This window comes from Capricornis sumatraensis, chromosome 2 (genome assembly GCF_032405125.1).
Source record: "Capricornis sumatraensis isolate serow.1 chromosome 2, serow.2, whole genome shotgun sequence".
NCBI classification, from domain to species: domain Eukaryota; kingdom Metazoa; phylum Chordata; class Mammalia; order Artiodactyla; family Bovidae; genus Capricornis; species Capricornis sumatraensis.
Genome location: NC_091070.1, coordinates 59042648 through 59059391, shown reverse-complemented (window position 1 = coordinate 59059391; position 16744 = coordinate 59042648). Strand labels below are relative to the sequence as shown.

The 16744-nt window shown below is 36.3% G+C and overlaps 1 protein-coding gene across 1 annotated transcript in view; it reads right to left on the bottom strand.

Moving 5' to 3' along the window:
• Positions 1-15534: 15534 nt before the first annotated feature.
• Positions 15535-16744, bottom strand: part of NIN (ninein) — a 90096-nt gene continuing 88886 nt past the window's right edge. The window contains exon 29 of the mRNA XM_068964353.1: positions 15535-15744. Coding sequence (XP_068820454.1) covers positions 15535-15744 — 210 coding nt within the window. The remainder of the gene's footprint in view (positions 15745-16744) is intronic.

Genomic DNA, 16744 nt, shown 5'->3' with positions numbered 1-16744 from the left:
TTATGCCCTATCACTGACATCAGAGTGAGCAACTTGAAGCCAGTTTTATACTATTTAAGGGAAATAATGTGACATTTTTTACATAGGTGAGGAAAACCATTGTGGAAGAAATCATATGTATATATGTGTCTATAAGTGTGTATACACATATATATGTGTGGTATCATTTATATAAAATTGTATAAGTATAAATGTGTGCATGTATTATATCTGTAAACACTGTAAACATAAAAATGTCTGCAAGAGAGTTCACCAAAATATTAATAGTGGCTACCATTGAGTGGTAGAATTTGGGGTAATCTTTCCCTTTTTTATAGTGCTATTTTCAAATGCTTGAATATTCTTCTAAAGCATGTATCATCCTCGAGTGCTTCCCAGGTGGTCCTAGTGGTAAAGAACCCATCTGCCATTGCAGGAGACATATGAGATACAGGTTTGATCCCTGGGTCGGGAAGATCCCCTGGAGGAGGGCATGGCAACCCACTCAAGTATTCTTGCCTGGAGAATCCCATGGACAGAGGGGCCTGGTGGACCACAGTCCATTAGGGTCTCAGAGTCAGACACGACTAAAGCAACTTAGCCCACACGAATATCATCTTTGAATTTAGAAAGATGAAAAGTTACTTATTATTTTGGAAGAAAATTTTAATAGATTGTTCTGAAATGGCTCTGTCTTCTTTGGCCCTGTCTTCTTTTATCTACATGTATCATGAGAAGGAGATTGGAAATAAAGAAGAGCAGATTGGAAGTGGCTTAGTCGTCTTGTATCATGGGATTATTAGATCTAAGCAGGTGGTGATATTTTTTGTTGTTGTTGTTTTGTTTTTTTCTTTTTTTTTTGGTGATATTTTGTTGTAGGAAGATATTTAACTAACATCCAGACACAAACCTGGAAGCTAACCCTACTTCATGAAGTCAGAAAATGTACCAACTTTCCAGTTTTTGCATCTAGCAGAAAAATGATAATGTTGGAATTTATTGAGTAGCAAAAACTAAACATTGCAAGGTATGTGAGATAACATAAGACAAGCACCTCTACCAAAACAAACAAAAAAAAAGCCATTCAAATTTTGTCCTTTTTAAAAAAAAAAGCTGATATTTAACTTGTTACAGTTGTTACAAGCCACTCATCTGAGTAAATGTCATGGGCTTGTACTGCTTATTGTCAGAGTTATTAAACTGTGATCTCTGGGCCCAAAAGGGAAACGTACTCTTTCAACTTAATTTCTATCACACTGAACGATGATTTTTCCTTTAAATTAATTGGGAAAACTTCTTAAACTTCTCACTAATACATTTTAAAAATTTTGATCCTTTAAAAATAATAAATACTATTATTAAATCATATACATAAAACAATTAGCATCTATACTCTCCTATGAGTGCCACTCAGTCAGTTCAGTTCAGTCACTTAGTTGTGTCTGACTCTTTGCAACCCCATGGACTGCAGCATGCCAGGCCTCCCCGTCCATCACCAACTCCCAGAGCTTGTTCAAACTCATGTCTATTGTGTCGGTGATGCCATCCAACCATCTCATCCTCTATCGTTCCCTTCTCCTCCCACCTTCAGTCTTCCCCAGCATCAGGGTCTTTTCCAATGAGTCAGTTCTTTGCATCAGGTGGCCAAAGCATTGGAGTTTCAGCTTCAGCATCAGTCCTTCCAGTGAATATTCAGGACTGATTTCCTTCAGAATGGACTGGTTGGATCTCCTTGCAGTCTAAGGGACTCTCAAGAATCTTCTCCAACACCACAGTTCAAAAGCATCAGTTCTTTGGTGCTCAACTTTCTTTATAGTTGCACTGTCACATCCATACATGACTACTGGAAAAACCATACGGGATGACATTCTCAAAATAAAAATGTTCACACTCTTCCATCTATATAATGAATACTGACCACCAGTTTGTTTCCAGCATTGAGTTGGGAACTGGGGATAGCACTGTGACTAAGACAGCAGTTACTGTCTTAAAAGATCTAAGTCTAATGGAGATCAGACAAGTCAGCAGGCCGTTACATGGAGTGGTCTCTGCTTTACCTGGGAATGCACAGGGTGCTCATGTGAGCACATAGGAAGGGCCCCATCCCATTCTTCAAGAGTAGGGGAAGGTGTCTTGAAAAAATTCAATATAATTTCTTTTATGCATGGTCTTAATACAAAATTCAAATTTCCTCTAATTATATTTTTTAAAAGACGTCTAACTTTTGCTTTCTCTGGCAATATTTGAAATAAGATATTGCAGAATTGTGCGACATAAGCAGTATATGATAGGTGACATTATACCCTCTGTGACTTGGATGAACATCTTGATGAAGCTCCATATGTGATATCTAGAGAATATGTAGTAATCAGGACGAAGGAGTAGGGGAAGGGGATAAGAACAAAAGATTGGATAACACGAGCAATAGTGACGTTTGTCACCAGGAGGCATTTTAAGATGGTGCTTCTCTTGGACTAGCCATTATACTTCCATAAAAAATGTGAGTGAACAGGGAAATCTTTGAGGTTCTACCTTTTAAAGTATTTTTATAACCACTGTCTACACATCTCAAGTTTACACTTCCCTAACTGCTCTAGCCCTTTATCTGTGAGAGTATCCCCTGTGATGTGGTGACCTCCGAAGCTTGTACCCCCAAGACTCTGACCCTTAATGGCCATAGTTGATTGGATTATGGAAAGACTGCCTGGTCAGATTCCTTAAAATTTTGGGATTGTGACTTGGAAGTAATTGTTGGACTCTGGCACTTAAACAGGAAAGTCAGATAAAGCAGGAGAAACAAACAACAACCCCACCCCACTAGTCTTAACAAACAGGTGCAGAGAAGCAAAAACAAAAGGCCAAGTGATGAGAAATAGGGATAGAGGAGGAAAAAGGTAAGGAAGAGCATTAAAGTCTTTGTTTTAAAGCCTCATGAAGTCTTTACTTCCTGCCCTTTGGTTCCATAAACTGAGTATTATTCCTGATAGTAAATCCTCTTTCAGTTAAGACTAGCCAGAGCAGGTTTCTCTGCTCTGAAGAACTGAGTTAAATTCTTCCTAAGGTAGCAAAAGAGAGAGAGAGAGAGAGAGAGAGAGAGAGAGAGAGAGAGAGAGAGAGTAAAAGACATAAAGTGTCTTTAACCTCAAGAAAAATGCTTGTGTAGCTCTATTAGGTGTAGAGATAGAGGAGGGGGTACTGTATACTAGAGATCCTGAGCCTCCACTGGACCTTTATGTGTTGTTTCATGATGGTCATTTGTGTGTGTGTGTGGGGGGGGGTATTCATTTGCTCATCAGCCCCTTCTGTACCTTAGAGGCCCTCTTAATGCTTCCTTTTGGCTTTTACTTCTGCCCAACTGCCTCTTTCCCCATTTTCTATGTTCCCAGGGAAGTGGAAAAGTATCTGATTATGCCGAACTTTTCACCAGTTCAGTTCAGTTGCTCAGTCATGTCTGACTCTTTGCGACCCCATGGACTGCAGCCTGCCAGGCCTCCCTGTCCATCACCAACTCCTGGAGTTTACTCAAACTCATGTCCATTGAGTTGGTGATGCCATCCAACCATCCCATCCTCTGTTGTCCCTTTCTCCTCCTGCCTTCAGTGTTTCCCAGCATCAGGGTGTTTTCAAATTGGTCAGCTCTTCACATCAGGTGGACAAAGTATTGGAGTTTCAGCTTCAACATCAGTCCTTCCCATGAACATTCAGGACCCCAGACATGTGGCTAGGCTGCTATGGATGGTTTCTAGTCAGTTTCCTCTTCTGTACCATTAAAATATCATCTACTCTTCAGAGCTGCTATGAGAGTAAGGAAGGTCAAGTGCCTAGTACCACACTTCATAAATTTCTATAGCATTTTAAATGTTATAGATGACATTTCTGTCTATAACACTTTAAATGTTATAGATAACATTTCCAAATTTTATTTGGAAATAATTTCAAACTTAAGATTGCAAGAATAATGCAAATAATGTTTTCATACCCATTCAGTTCAGTTCAGTCGCTCAGTCGTGTCCAACTCTTTGCGACCCCATGAATCGCAGCACGCCAGGCCTCCCTGTCCATCACCAACTCCCAGAGTTTACTCAGGTTCACGTACATCGAGTCAGTGATGCCATCCAGCCATCTCATCCTCTGTCGGCCCCTTCTCCTCCTACCCCAATACCTCCCAGCATTGGAGTCTTTTCCAATGAGTCAACTCTTCGCATGAGGTGGCCAAAGTACTGGAGCTTCAGCTTTAGCATCATTCCTTCCAAAGAACACCCAAGGCTGATCTTCAAAATGGACTGGTGGGATCTCCCTGCAGTCCAAGGGACTCTCAAGAGTCTTCTCCAACACCACAGTTCAAAAGCATCAATTCTTCGGCGCTCAGCCTTCTTCACAGTCCAACTTTCACATCCATACAGGACCACAGGAAAAACCATAGCCTTGACTAGACGGACCTTAGTCGACAAAGTAATGTCTCTGCTTTTGAATATGCTATCTAGGTTGGTCATAACTTTTCTTCCAAGGAGTCATACCCATTACCTATTTTCAAAAAACATTTTGCTTCATTTGTTTCTATGTAATTTTGTTAGGAATGATTAGAGAATAATTTGTATACATTATGGTTATATATTCCTAAATACTTCAGTGTGTATTTCCTTAGAATATACTGTTACATAAACACAGTAGTTATAAACTTCAGTAAATCAACAATGATACAATACTATTTTCTAATCTTCTATCTATATATTTTTTAAATATAAATTTATTTAATTGCAGGTTAATTATTTTACAATATTGTATTGGTTTTGCCATACATCAACATGAATCTGCCACAGCTATACATGTGTTCCCCATCCTGAACTCCCCTCCCTCTTCCCTCCCCATACCATCCCTCCGGGTCGTCTAAATGCACCAGCCCCAAGCATCCAGTATCGTGCATCGAACCTGGACTGGCGATTCATTTCATATATGATATTATACATGTTTCAATGCCATTCTCCCAAATCATCCCACCCTCTCCCTGTCCCACAGAGTCCAAAAGACTGTTCTATACATCTGTGTATATTTTGCTGTCTCGCATACAGGGTTATAGTTACCATCTTTCTAAATTCCATATATATGCATTAGTATACTGTATGGGTGTTTTACTTTCTGGCTTACTTCACTCTGTATATAATAGGCTCCAGTTTCATCCACCTCATTAGAACTGATTCAAATGTATTCTTTTTAACGGCTGAGTAATACTCCATTGTGTATATGTACCACAGCTTTCTTATCCATTTGTCTGCTGATGGACATCTAGGTTGCTTCCATGTCCTGGCTATTATAAACAGTGTTGCAATGAACACTGGGGTACACGTGACTCTTTCAATTCTGGTTTCCTCGGTGTGTATGCCCAGCAGTGGGATTGCTGGGTCATAAGGCAGTTCTAGTTGCAGTTTTTCAAGGAATCTCCACACTGTTCTCCATAGTGGCTGTACTAGTTTGCATTGCCACCAACAGTGTAAGAGGGTTCCCTTTTCTCCACATGCTCTCCAGTATTTATTGCTTGTAGACTTTTGGATCGTAGCCATTCTGACTGGCATGAAATGGTACCTCGTTGTGGTTTTGATTTGCATTTCTCTGATAATGAGTGATGTTGAGCATCTTTTCATGTGTTTGTTAGCCATCTGTATGTCTTCTTTGGAGAAATGTCTATTTAGTTCTTTGAGCCATTTTTTGATTGGGTCGTTTATTTTCTGGAATTGAGCTGCAGGAGTTGCTCGTATATTTTTGAGATTAGTTGTTTGTCAGTTGCTTCATTTGCTACTATTTTCTCCCAATCTGAACACTGTCTTTTCACCTTGCTTATAGTTTCCTTTGTTGTGCAGAAGCTTTTAAGTTTAATTAGGTCCCATTTGTTTATTTTTGCTTTTATTTCCAATATTCTGGGAGGTGGGTCATAGAGGATCCTGCTGTGATGTATGTCAGAGAGTGTTTTGTCTATGTTCTCCACTAGGAGTTTTATAGTTTCTGGTCTTACATATAGATGTTTAATCCATTTTGGGTTTATTTTTGTGTATGGTGTTAGAAAGTGTTCTAGTTTCATTCTTTTACAAGTGGTTGAGCAGTTTTCCCAGCACCACTTGTTAAAGAGATTGTCTTTTCTCCATTGTATATTCTTGCCTCCTTTGGCAAAGATAAGGTGTCCATAGGTGCATGGATTTATCTCTGGGCTTTCTATTTTGTTCCACTGATCTATATTTCTGTCTTTGTGCCAGGACCATACTGTCTTGATGACTGTGGCTTTGTAGTAGAGCCTGAAGTCAGGCAGGTTGATTCCTCCAGTTCCATTCTTCTTTCTCAAGATTGGCTATTTGAGGTTTTTTGTATTTCCATACAAACTGTGAAATTATTTGTTCTAGCTCTGAAAAATACCGCTGGTAGCTTGATAGGGATTGCATTGAATCTATAGATTGCTTTGGGTAATATACTCATTTTCACTGTATTGATTCTTCCAATCCATGAACATGGTATATTTCTCCATCAATTAGTGTCCTCTTTGATTTCTTTCACCAGTGTTTTATAATTTTCTATATATAGGTCTTTAGTTTCTTTAGGTAGATATATTCCTAAGTATTTTATTCTTTTCGTTGCAATGGTGAATGGAATTATTTCCTTAATTTCTCTTTCTATTTTCTCATTATTAGTGTGCAGGAATGCAAGGGATTGCTGTGTGCTGATTTTATATCCTGCAGCTTTACTATATTCATTGTTTAGCTCTAGTAATTTTCTGGTGGATTCTTTAGGGTTTTCTATGTAGAGGATCATGTCATCTGCAAACAGTGAGAGTTTTACTTCTTTTCCAATTTGGATTCCTTGTATTACTTTTTCTGCTCTGATTGCTGTGGCCAAAACTTCCAAAACTATGTTGAATAGTAGTGGTGAAACTGGGCACCCTTGTCTTGTTCCTGACTTTAGGGGAAATGCTTTCAATTTTTCACCATTGAGGATAATGTTTGCTGTGGGTCTGTCATATATAGCTTTTATTATGTTGAGGTATGTTCCTTCTATTCCTGCTTTCTGCAGAGTTTTTATCATAAATGGATGTTGAATTTTGTCAAAGGCTTTCTCTGCATCTATTGAGATAATCATATGGCTTTTATTTTTCAATTTGTTAATGTGGTGTATTACATTGATTTTGCAGATATTGAAGAATCCTTGCATCCCTGGGATAAAGCCCACTTTGTCATGGTGTCCGATCTTTTTAATGTGTTATTGGATTCTGATTGCTAGAATTTTGTTAAGGATTTTTGCATCTATATTCATCAGTGATATTGGCCTGTAGTTTTCTTTTTTTGTGGCATCTTTGTCAGGGTTTGGTATTAGGGTGATGGTGGCCTCAGAGAGTAAGTTTGGAAGTTTACCTTCCTCTGCAATTTTCTGGAAGAGTTTGAGTAGGATAGGTGTTAGCTCTTCTCTAAATTTTTGGTAGAATTCAGCTGTGAAGCCGTCTGGACCTGGGCTTTTGTTTGCTAGAAGATTTCTGGTTACAGTTTCAATTTCCGTGCTCGTGATGGGTCTGTTAAGATTTTCTATTTCTTCCTGGTTCAGTTTTGGAAAGTTGTACTTTTCTAAGAATTTGTCCATTTCTTCCATGTTGTCCATTTTATTGGCATATAACTGCTGTTAGTAGTCTTTTATGATCCTTTGTATTTCTGTGTTGTCTGTTGTGATCTCTCCATTTTCATTTCTAATTTTATTGATTTGATTTTTCTCCCTTTGTTTCTTGATGAGGCTGGCTAATGGTTTGTCAATTTTATTTATCCTTTCAAAGAACCAGCTTTTGGCTTTGTTGATTTTTGCTATGGTCTCTTTCGTTTCTTTTGCATTTATTTCTGCCCTAATTTTTAAGATTTCTTTCCTTCTACTAACTCTGGGTTTCTCCATTTCTTCCTTTTCTAGTTGCTTGAGGTGTAGAGTTAGGTTATTTGTTTGACTTTGTTCTTGTTTCTTGAGGTATGCCTGTTTTGCTATGAACTTTCCCCTTAGCACTGATTTTACAGTGTTCCACAGGTTTTGAGTTGTTGTGTTTTCATTTTCATTCGTTTCTATGCATATTTTGATTTCTTTTTGATTTCTTCTATGATTTGTTGGTTATTCAGCAGCGTGTGTTCAGACTCCATCTATTGGAATTTTCAATAGTTTTTCTCCTGTAATTGAGATCTAATCTTACTGCATTGTGGTCAGAAAAGATGTTTAGAATGATTTCATTTTTTTTAACTTACCAAGGCTAGATTTATGGCCCATGATGTGATCTATCCTGGTGAAGGTTCCGTGTGTGCTTGAGAAAAAGGTGAAGTTCATTGTTTTGGGGTGAAATGTCCTATAGATATCAATTAGGTCTAACTGGTCTATTGCATCATTTAAAGTTTGTGTTTCCTTGTTAATTTTCTGTTTAGTTGATCTATCCATAGGTGTGAGTGGGGTATTAAAGTCTCCCACTATTATTGTGTTATTGTTAATTTCCCCTTTCATACTTGTTAGCATTTGTCTTACATATTGTGGTGCTCCTATGTTGGGTGCATATATATTTATAATTGTTATATCTTCTTCTTGGATTGATCCTTTGAACATTATGTAGTGTCCTTCTTTGTCTCTTTCACAGCCTTTGTTTTAAAGTCTATTTTATCTGATACAAGTATTGCTACTCCTGCTTTCTTTTCATCTCTATTTGCATGGAATGTCTTTTTCCAGCCCTTCACTTTCAGTCTGTATGTGTCCCCTGTTTTGAGGTGGGTCTCTTGTAGACAACATATATAGGGGTCTTGTTTTTGTATCCATTCAGCCAGTCTTTGTCTTTTGGTTAGGGCATTCAACCCATTTACGTTTAAGGTAATTATTGATAAGTATGATTCCTTTGCCATTTACTTTATTGTTTTGGGTTCGAGTTTATACACCCTTTTTGTGTTTCCTGTCTAGAGAATATCTTTTAGCATTTGTTGGAGAGCTGGTTTGGTGGTGCTGAATTCTCTCAGCTTTTGCTTGTCTGTAAAGCTTTTGATTTCTCCTTCGTATTTGAATGAGATCCTTGCTGGGTACAGTAATCTGGGCTGTAGGTCATTTTCTTTCATCACTCTTAAGTATGTCTTGCTATTCCCTCCTGGCCTGAAGAATTTCTATTGAAAGATCAGCTGTTATCCTTATAGGAATCCCTGTGTGTGTTATTTGTTGTTTTCCCCTTGCTGCTTTTAATATTTGTTCTTTGTGTTTGATCTTTGTTAATTTGATTAGAATGTGTCTTGGGGTGTTTCACCTTGCATTTACCCTGTTTGGGACTCTCTGGGTTTCTTGGACTTGGTTGATTATTTCCTTCCCCATTTTAGGGAAGTTTTCAACTATCATCTCCTCAAGTGTTTTCTCATGGTCTTTCTTTTTGTCTTCTTCTTCTGGGACTCCTATGATTCGAATGTTGGGGCGTTTAACACTGTCCTGGAGGTCTCTGAGATTGTCCTCATTTCTTTTAATTTGTTTTCCTTTTTCCTCTCTGATTCATTTATTTCTACCATTCTATCTTCTACTTCACTAATCCTATCTTCTGTCTCTGTTATTCTATTTGTTGCCTCCAGAGTGTTTTTTTTTTAATCTCATTTATTGCATTATTCATTATATATTGACTTTTTTATTTCTTCTAGGTCCTTGTTAAACCTTTCTTGCATCTTCTCAATCCTTGTCTCCAGGCTATTTATCTGTGATTCCATTTTGATTTCAAGATTTTGGATCATTTTCACTATCATTATTTGGAATTCTTTATCAGGTAGATTCCCTCTCTCTTCCTCTTTTGTTTGGTTTGGTGGGCATTTATCCTGTTCCTTTATCTGCAGGGTATTCCTCTGTCTCATCTTGTTATATTGCTGTTTGGGGTGGCCTTTCTGTATTCTGGCAGTTTGTGGAGTTCTCTTTATTGTGGAGTTTCCTTGCTGTGGGTGGGGTTGTACAGGCGGTTTGTCAAGGTTTTTTGGTTAGGGAAGCTTGTGTCGGTGTTCTGGTGGGTGGAGCTGGATTTCTTCTCTCTGGAGTGCAATGATGTGTCCAGTAATGAGTGATGAGATGGCAATGGTTTTGGAGTAATTTTTGGGCAGCCTGTATATTGGAGCTCAGGGCTGTGTTCCTGTGTTGCTGGAGAATTTGCATGGTATGTCTTGCTCTGGAACTTGTTGGCAACTTGGGTGGTGCTTGGTTTCAGTGTAGGTATGGAGGCGTTGATGAGCTCCTGTCAATTAATGTTCCCTGGAGTCAAGAGTTCTCTGGTGTTCTCAGGGTTTGGATGTAAGCCTCCTGCTTCTGGTTTTCAGTCTCATTTTTACCATAGTCTCAAGACTTCTCCTTCTATACAGCACCATTGATAAAACACCTCCTTTCGAAGACAATGGGCTGCTTTTCTGGGTGCCTGATGTCCTCTGCCAGCATTCAGAAGTTGTTTTGTGGAATTTACTCAGCGTTTATAATGTTCTTTTGATGAATTTGTAGGGGAGAAAGTAGTCTCCCCATCCTATTCCTCTGCCATCTTAGGACTGCCCCCCTATCTATATTCTAATATATTTATTTATTGCTTGAGATCTTAAAGACAGATACTCAAAGAGTAAAGAAAAATGATTGGTAAATGTTCATCTGGGCTGTAAGGACATTTCAGAGTGTTTACTTTTCCTTAGCTAGTAAAGTACATCTCATGTCATCATTTCTCAGAATTAAATATTATTTTAACATAAGGGTATCCTGTTCTATTTTTACACTGTTAGCTACTCTTTATTTCACTGATTCAGTTTATAGTTCCTTGAAGTTTTAATTTTTTAAATATGTCCATTTTTCAAAATTAGTCATTTTTCTTGATTGCAAATGAGGCAAAACGAAACAAAGAATAAACACTTTCTTGACTTGTAGTAACTATATTAAATTTAACTTCACAGGTTACAGACATTTTGCATTAGGTCAAAATTTTGGTCTTTGGGACAAAATTCAATCATTATTATGGGAATATGTATATCAGGTATATATTAGAAAAGTTAAGACTTTTTTCAATGCAACATGAATAAAAGAGACTACAAAACAATGAAGTACAGAGTTATATTTAATGCTAGGTTAAGAACTTTCCCCATTTTCTTTGTTAAAATACCTGAGGACACTAATCTTGCTTATCTTAGTACCTGTAGCTGAGTCCATCAAGAAAACTGGATTGTTTTTTCATACTGATCTAATTTTTTCTATTTATTTTGTGTGTGTATAAATTTCACTACTCTACCCCAGTTTATAAACAGAAAATCAATAATTTTTATATTTTTCTTTAGAGAGCAGTGCACATGGTAGGTAGTTAATTGTACCAATTAAATGTTGTTTGCTAGAAGGAGAAATGGATACCTGTTACACTGCAAAATACTAGAACAGACAAACCTGCCTAGTGAGTCCTGAGTCCCTTACTGAGCTGGCTGTGTGGCCTTGAGTAAGTCATAACTTTGCTAATTTTCAGTTTTTTCACCTGTAAAATGGGGTTAATAATAGCTCCTGTCACATAAAGGCAGTGTGAGATCGGTATAAAAGCTTCATAAATAAAACATGGCTTGTAAGGTCTCATTTGGCCAATATTTCCATTCTATATTTCAGTACTCAGCATTATTAACTTAATGTGCTTTTAGGTCAATTTTTTTTTTCCAGTAGTGGCAAATAACTGAAAATTATGAACCACCCATAAATACAGCCAAGTGAAATAAAGGCATGCCTGAAGCAACCAAAATCTCAAGTAGGGCCTCACCCGAGGTTGTCAGGATTTTAGAAGTAAATTATGAACCACCATAGGGGTCTCAAATTGGCTGAAGTGATGGTTGTTCATTCTGTGACAGAAATGGAGAAGCAGTTATCTAGATCACATACAAATCATTTTGGGACTTGGGGCGGGTGGGGTTTAAATGCAGGCTCTGAGTCAGTAGGTCTGGAGTGAGAGCTCCAGAGATTCTGTATTTGTAAAATGTGTTTAGTGCAATGTTTCGATGCTTTCACTCTAAAAACCAATGATAAACATACTGAAACTGTTTACAAAAGTTCAAGGTGTATAGAAAACAAGGGCCGTATTTGCAAAATTATTTATTTACATTTTAAGCTCATGATAAAATAATTGTAGGATAGAATTGATAAGATGAAATACACCAAGTCAATATCAACACACACACATTTATCTTTACATGCAAAGAATTCTAGCGATGGCTATAGATGAATTCAGGTTTTCCTTTACAAAACCAATGTTCCTTTCAATCATGCTGTGATAACATCTTCCAATAAGAACAGATTTAATGTATATCATTCAAAAAAAATCTGAGAAACAAAAAGCTGACTTGGATAGATTTATTATTAAACTGCTATCCATATGTCATAAAACCAAAAATGTTTTACAGGGCTGAGATGTTCAAATAGGTCCAAACATGATATAATTAATAACTTATAAGTAAGGAATGCTTTGGCTATTAAGTTTTGACTTAGTTTTGGCATTACTTGCATAATTTATATCATTTCAGTTAGTCAGTAATCCGTTCAAACAAGACTTGCTTAATACTATCACAAAGCACTTAGCCTTACCTTGAGTAGGAATATCTTTAAGATTCTGACAATAGCAACACATTTCTCTTTTCCTTCACTCAGAGAAAAAGAAATCACAAAAATAAATTCATTTTCACATGTTGAAGTTTTACTCATTCTTAAAAAACCAAAAGTTCCTCATCATAATACCTACTCTGGGTATTGGTACATTATCAAAATGCTAGACCTGTAAGAACTCCTCCTATACCTCGAAAGCCTATGACTTTGTGATCTACATATGTTTAAGGTTAAATATATAAACAATGCATTTGAAGCTTCTGGGAAGAATTCACATTTACAATAGTTTTTAAAAATCTGGGTTTATTACGTTTTAGAAAAATAAATACTGTGGTTGGTTCTACCCTCCCCATCCACTTTTCTCCCCTTACAAATTTGAGCTTAAGAGTTCAGGCTTCGACAAAGCAGAAGAAAGCAAAATAGAACAACATAGATTTTATTATTCACAGTTTCCCTTTCTAAGGGTAACATATTATCATAATGGCAAACTTGATTCTCTTTCCTTGAAATGAAGATCCTATCTCCTAAAACTAATTTAAATAACTGTTCTTAAGAAATCAAATGAATTTAACAACCAGTACTTTTAATAAACTAGGAATTAAATGACTATAAAATATATAACATGATTTTAAGGAGTTCTATTATAAAGTCTGAAAGCAAAATCTAAATATTTAATAGTTTAAATTTAATCTCTTTAAATTCTTTTAAAAGCTGTAAGCTATATTATAAATTGCCAGTTAAATTCCCACTCTAGTCTACAAAAATAATCTGCTGCACAAATATATAAATTTAAGGTAACTATTTCTTGTATTGATCTTTTTTCCAGTCTCGTAAGTTCAGTAAAACAAAAAGTAAGCACCTAGATATTAAATTAACTTTCATTTGAGCAGCATTTTGATTTTAGATAAAGGGATTCCAGAAGTAGTCTAAAACTTTCCAGAAGTCATATTTACACTCATTGTACAGCACTTTATATACATATAAATACAGATTTATAAGAAATAAACAAATTAACCTACACTGTTCATAATGTAAAAAATAAAGATAAAAATACAACATATGTGATCATATGGTAAGCCATCTATTTGAGAAATATGTTTGGTGTTCAGTTCTGATGGCAAAAGCCTTGAATAACTTAAAGCATATCATATAAAAACACCACAGCGCTTAGTTTATTTATGATCTTAACCTAGGCCTATCCACAGTTTTAAGTGTTAGTCAATGCCATACAAGTAGTTGAGTTTACTAGTAATGTCTGCACTGGACAAAAATGATTATGGAAGGTATGACAGCAGATATCAAATGTTTTTAAATATAACTATAGGGAGGGATTGAAATTAATTATTTTCCGGGGAAATCAGGAATTTCTGATAATAGAACTTTCTTTAGCAGTTTGTTTCACGTTTTGTTCCTGCCCATAAGGTAGTGTTTGATTTTGCTGTGATACCTCTTATAAAAGATTGATGGACTTGACTTTCCTCTAATACAGCAGAGTGAATTTCTGTGATCTAATTACTCTTCCACAAAAACAAATAGGTGGCTGTGATAAGCAGCCCTGTTTGCGTCCCACATACAGTAAGTTCTTTACCAACCAATTCCTGGCTAGAAGCAGGGATTTTACCTGGGGAAAAAAAGTTACTCAAAACGTTTACTGTTTTATAATGTTCTAGTCTTGAGACTGATTGGAAAATTCTATTTGGCACTCCTTTACCTCAGATGGCAGGCCAGTTCTTATCACAGTAAGAAATTCTTATGATCAGATTCAAGGTACAGAGGAATAGGAAGCATGGAAATTTTGACCCACATTAAACAAGCAAATAATAACTCTTCCATAAGTTAAAAGAGGCTTTTAACTCTAAAAGCAAGGCCCTTTCCCCAGAAAATTAAATTCATTAAAAATGTAGAAATAAAAATCCCATTATGGCTCTAAATATACAACAAATAAATAGTCATGTATTTTATACATTTCAAATTTTTTAAGAGCCCTACAGTATTTCAGGAAGATGACTTAAAGTGTTGTTCCCTGAGTTTTTGATGCAACCCCAAATATAAGTTCACGAACTCCAAGACCTTAAAGAGAGAAAAATCCACATGGTTTGTTTCCTCTCTCTTTTAGGATTAGCTGTTTACTCCAAAGGAGTCTGTTCAGTGCTTACCCTATAGTTCAAATGCTTTAAGAATGTGGCTTTATCCATTTCTTAGAAGACAAACTCCCAAAGAAACTTCTAAGAAAGAAAAAAAAAGGCTGTTTAAAGAAAGCAAAGTTTTAACATTAGTTTACAGTGCAGTTGAGTAAGTGAGTTTTATATCTACAATACATCAAGAGTGGTAATACTGTCATAGGTATTAGAAGGTAGAGTTCTATGAATTCTGCCTTTTCTGACCTCAGTGGTTATTGACTCTAGTTTCTGTTACCAAACAGGAAGTCTAACAACTTAAAAAAACCCAAACTACTAGAAACAGAATGACTCTTCCATATTTAAGTGTATGAGAAGACATAGATTTGGTTTTAAAATAAAGATCAAAACAACCAATTAATAATATCTCAATTTTTAAAAATCTGCAATCTACATAATAACTTGTACATAATAGTTATAACTTGTCTATAATAGTAATTTTCAAAAACTCATTCAAAACCGGGGGTTTAAAATTCTTGAATTGTTTTCATATCACCTTCTTGATGGTTATTAGAATATTTTTTAAAAATTCAAAGCTTGGGAATAGTTCAGTGAAATAAATATTTGTTTACAACTTCCATTACAGTCTATTTAGAAAAACTAATTACAGTGAATAGAGACTTTAATTCTGTTCCTGGAAGTTTTAGGCTAGGCTTAACTTTAAGCCATTAAAGGTTTCTAAGAAAACAACAACAACAGTTGAGAGAACATCTGAAATGTCCCATCCATTTCAGTAAAGTGCACGATCATGAGTGTTCATCCTTTGGCTTGGCTATGATCTCAAGGGAGGTGTAGAAGTCAGTGGTGCTGGTGTCAGATTCCTGACTATATTACTGAGGCTGGCAATCTTCTCCTCTAGGAGGTAATTTTTCTTCTCTGCTGTTTTTTGTCGCTGTTCAGTCATTTCCAGAGCTTTCAACAACTGGGCATTTTCCACATACAGATCTTTCACTATTGCATCTGCTTTAGTATTCTTGCAGAGCTGGAAACAGAACCAGAAACATCTTGACGCCATTTCTGTTATTCTTTTAAAAGATCTGTCATAAGGACAGTTGTTTATAAAGGCAAATGGCTTCTATCAGTTACATTCTTTTATTTTACAATACAGCTTTAATATCAGACCTGGTACCAGGTATACAAGTAAAACAAATCTACTTATTCCAGGCTGTTTCTTTGCATAATTTGTTTGTAGAAGTCACTAATAAAAGAACAAATTGATAAGGATTCAAAAGTGAAGGTATTTTTCAGCCTAGGTATTTCTTTATTCATTCTCTAAAAATATCACAATAATTTTATATTTAAATTTCTGAGGTTGTGAACTGTTTACCTGTTATGAATGGGAGATAAGCCTCTATTGTTAATAACTACATACAACCTACTGATTATTTTAAAATGTAGCTCATGTATTATAACACAAAGATTCAGCAGTTACTTCCTTTTAAAATAAAACCTTGTCTAGAAGAGATGTTCTAATCTTTACGGTTAAAATATATAGTCTTGGTTAGGGTGGGAACACTCTTCAGCAGAATAGGATAATTTGATTTTCGATCTCCTTAGTTAATATTTCCAATCCCCTTTCCCTTGTTATACCTTTAACTCCTCATTTTACACCCAGTTTCAGGCAATGCATCTACAAGTATGAAGGTTTAAGGTAATAAAACTTAGAAAGAAAGTGAAGTCGCTCAGTTGTGTCCGACTCTTTGTGACACTATGGACTGCAGCCTACCAGGCTTCTCTGTCCATGGGGTTGTCGTTTCCTTCTCCAGGGGATTGTCCCAACTCAGGGATCAAACCTGGGTCTCCCACATGGCAGGCAGACGCTTTACCATCTGAGCCACCAGGGAAGCTTAAGAAAACTTAAGGTGTGGCTAATTAATTTACATAGTATCATTTCAAACAGCAATGCTAAAGACTATCACACAGAAGCCCAGAACCTAGGTGACTGGCAAGTTTAATATAAAACTAACATTATTTTCTATTAA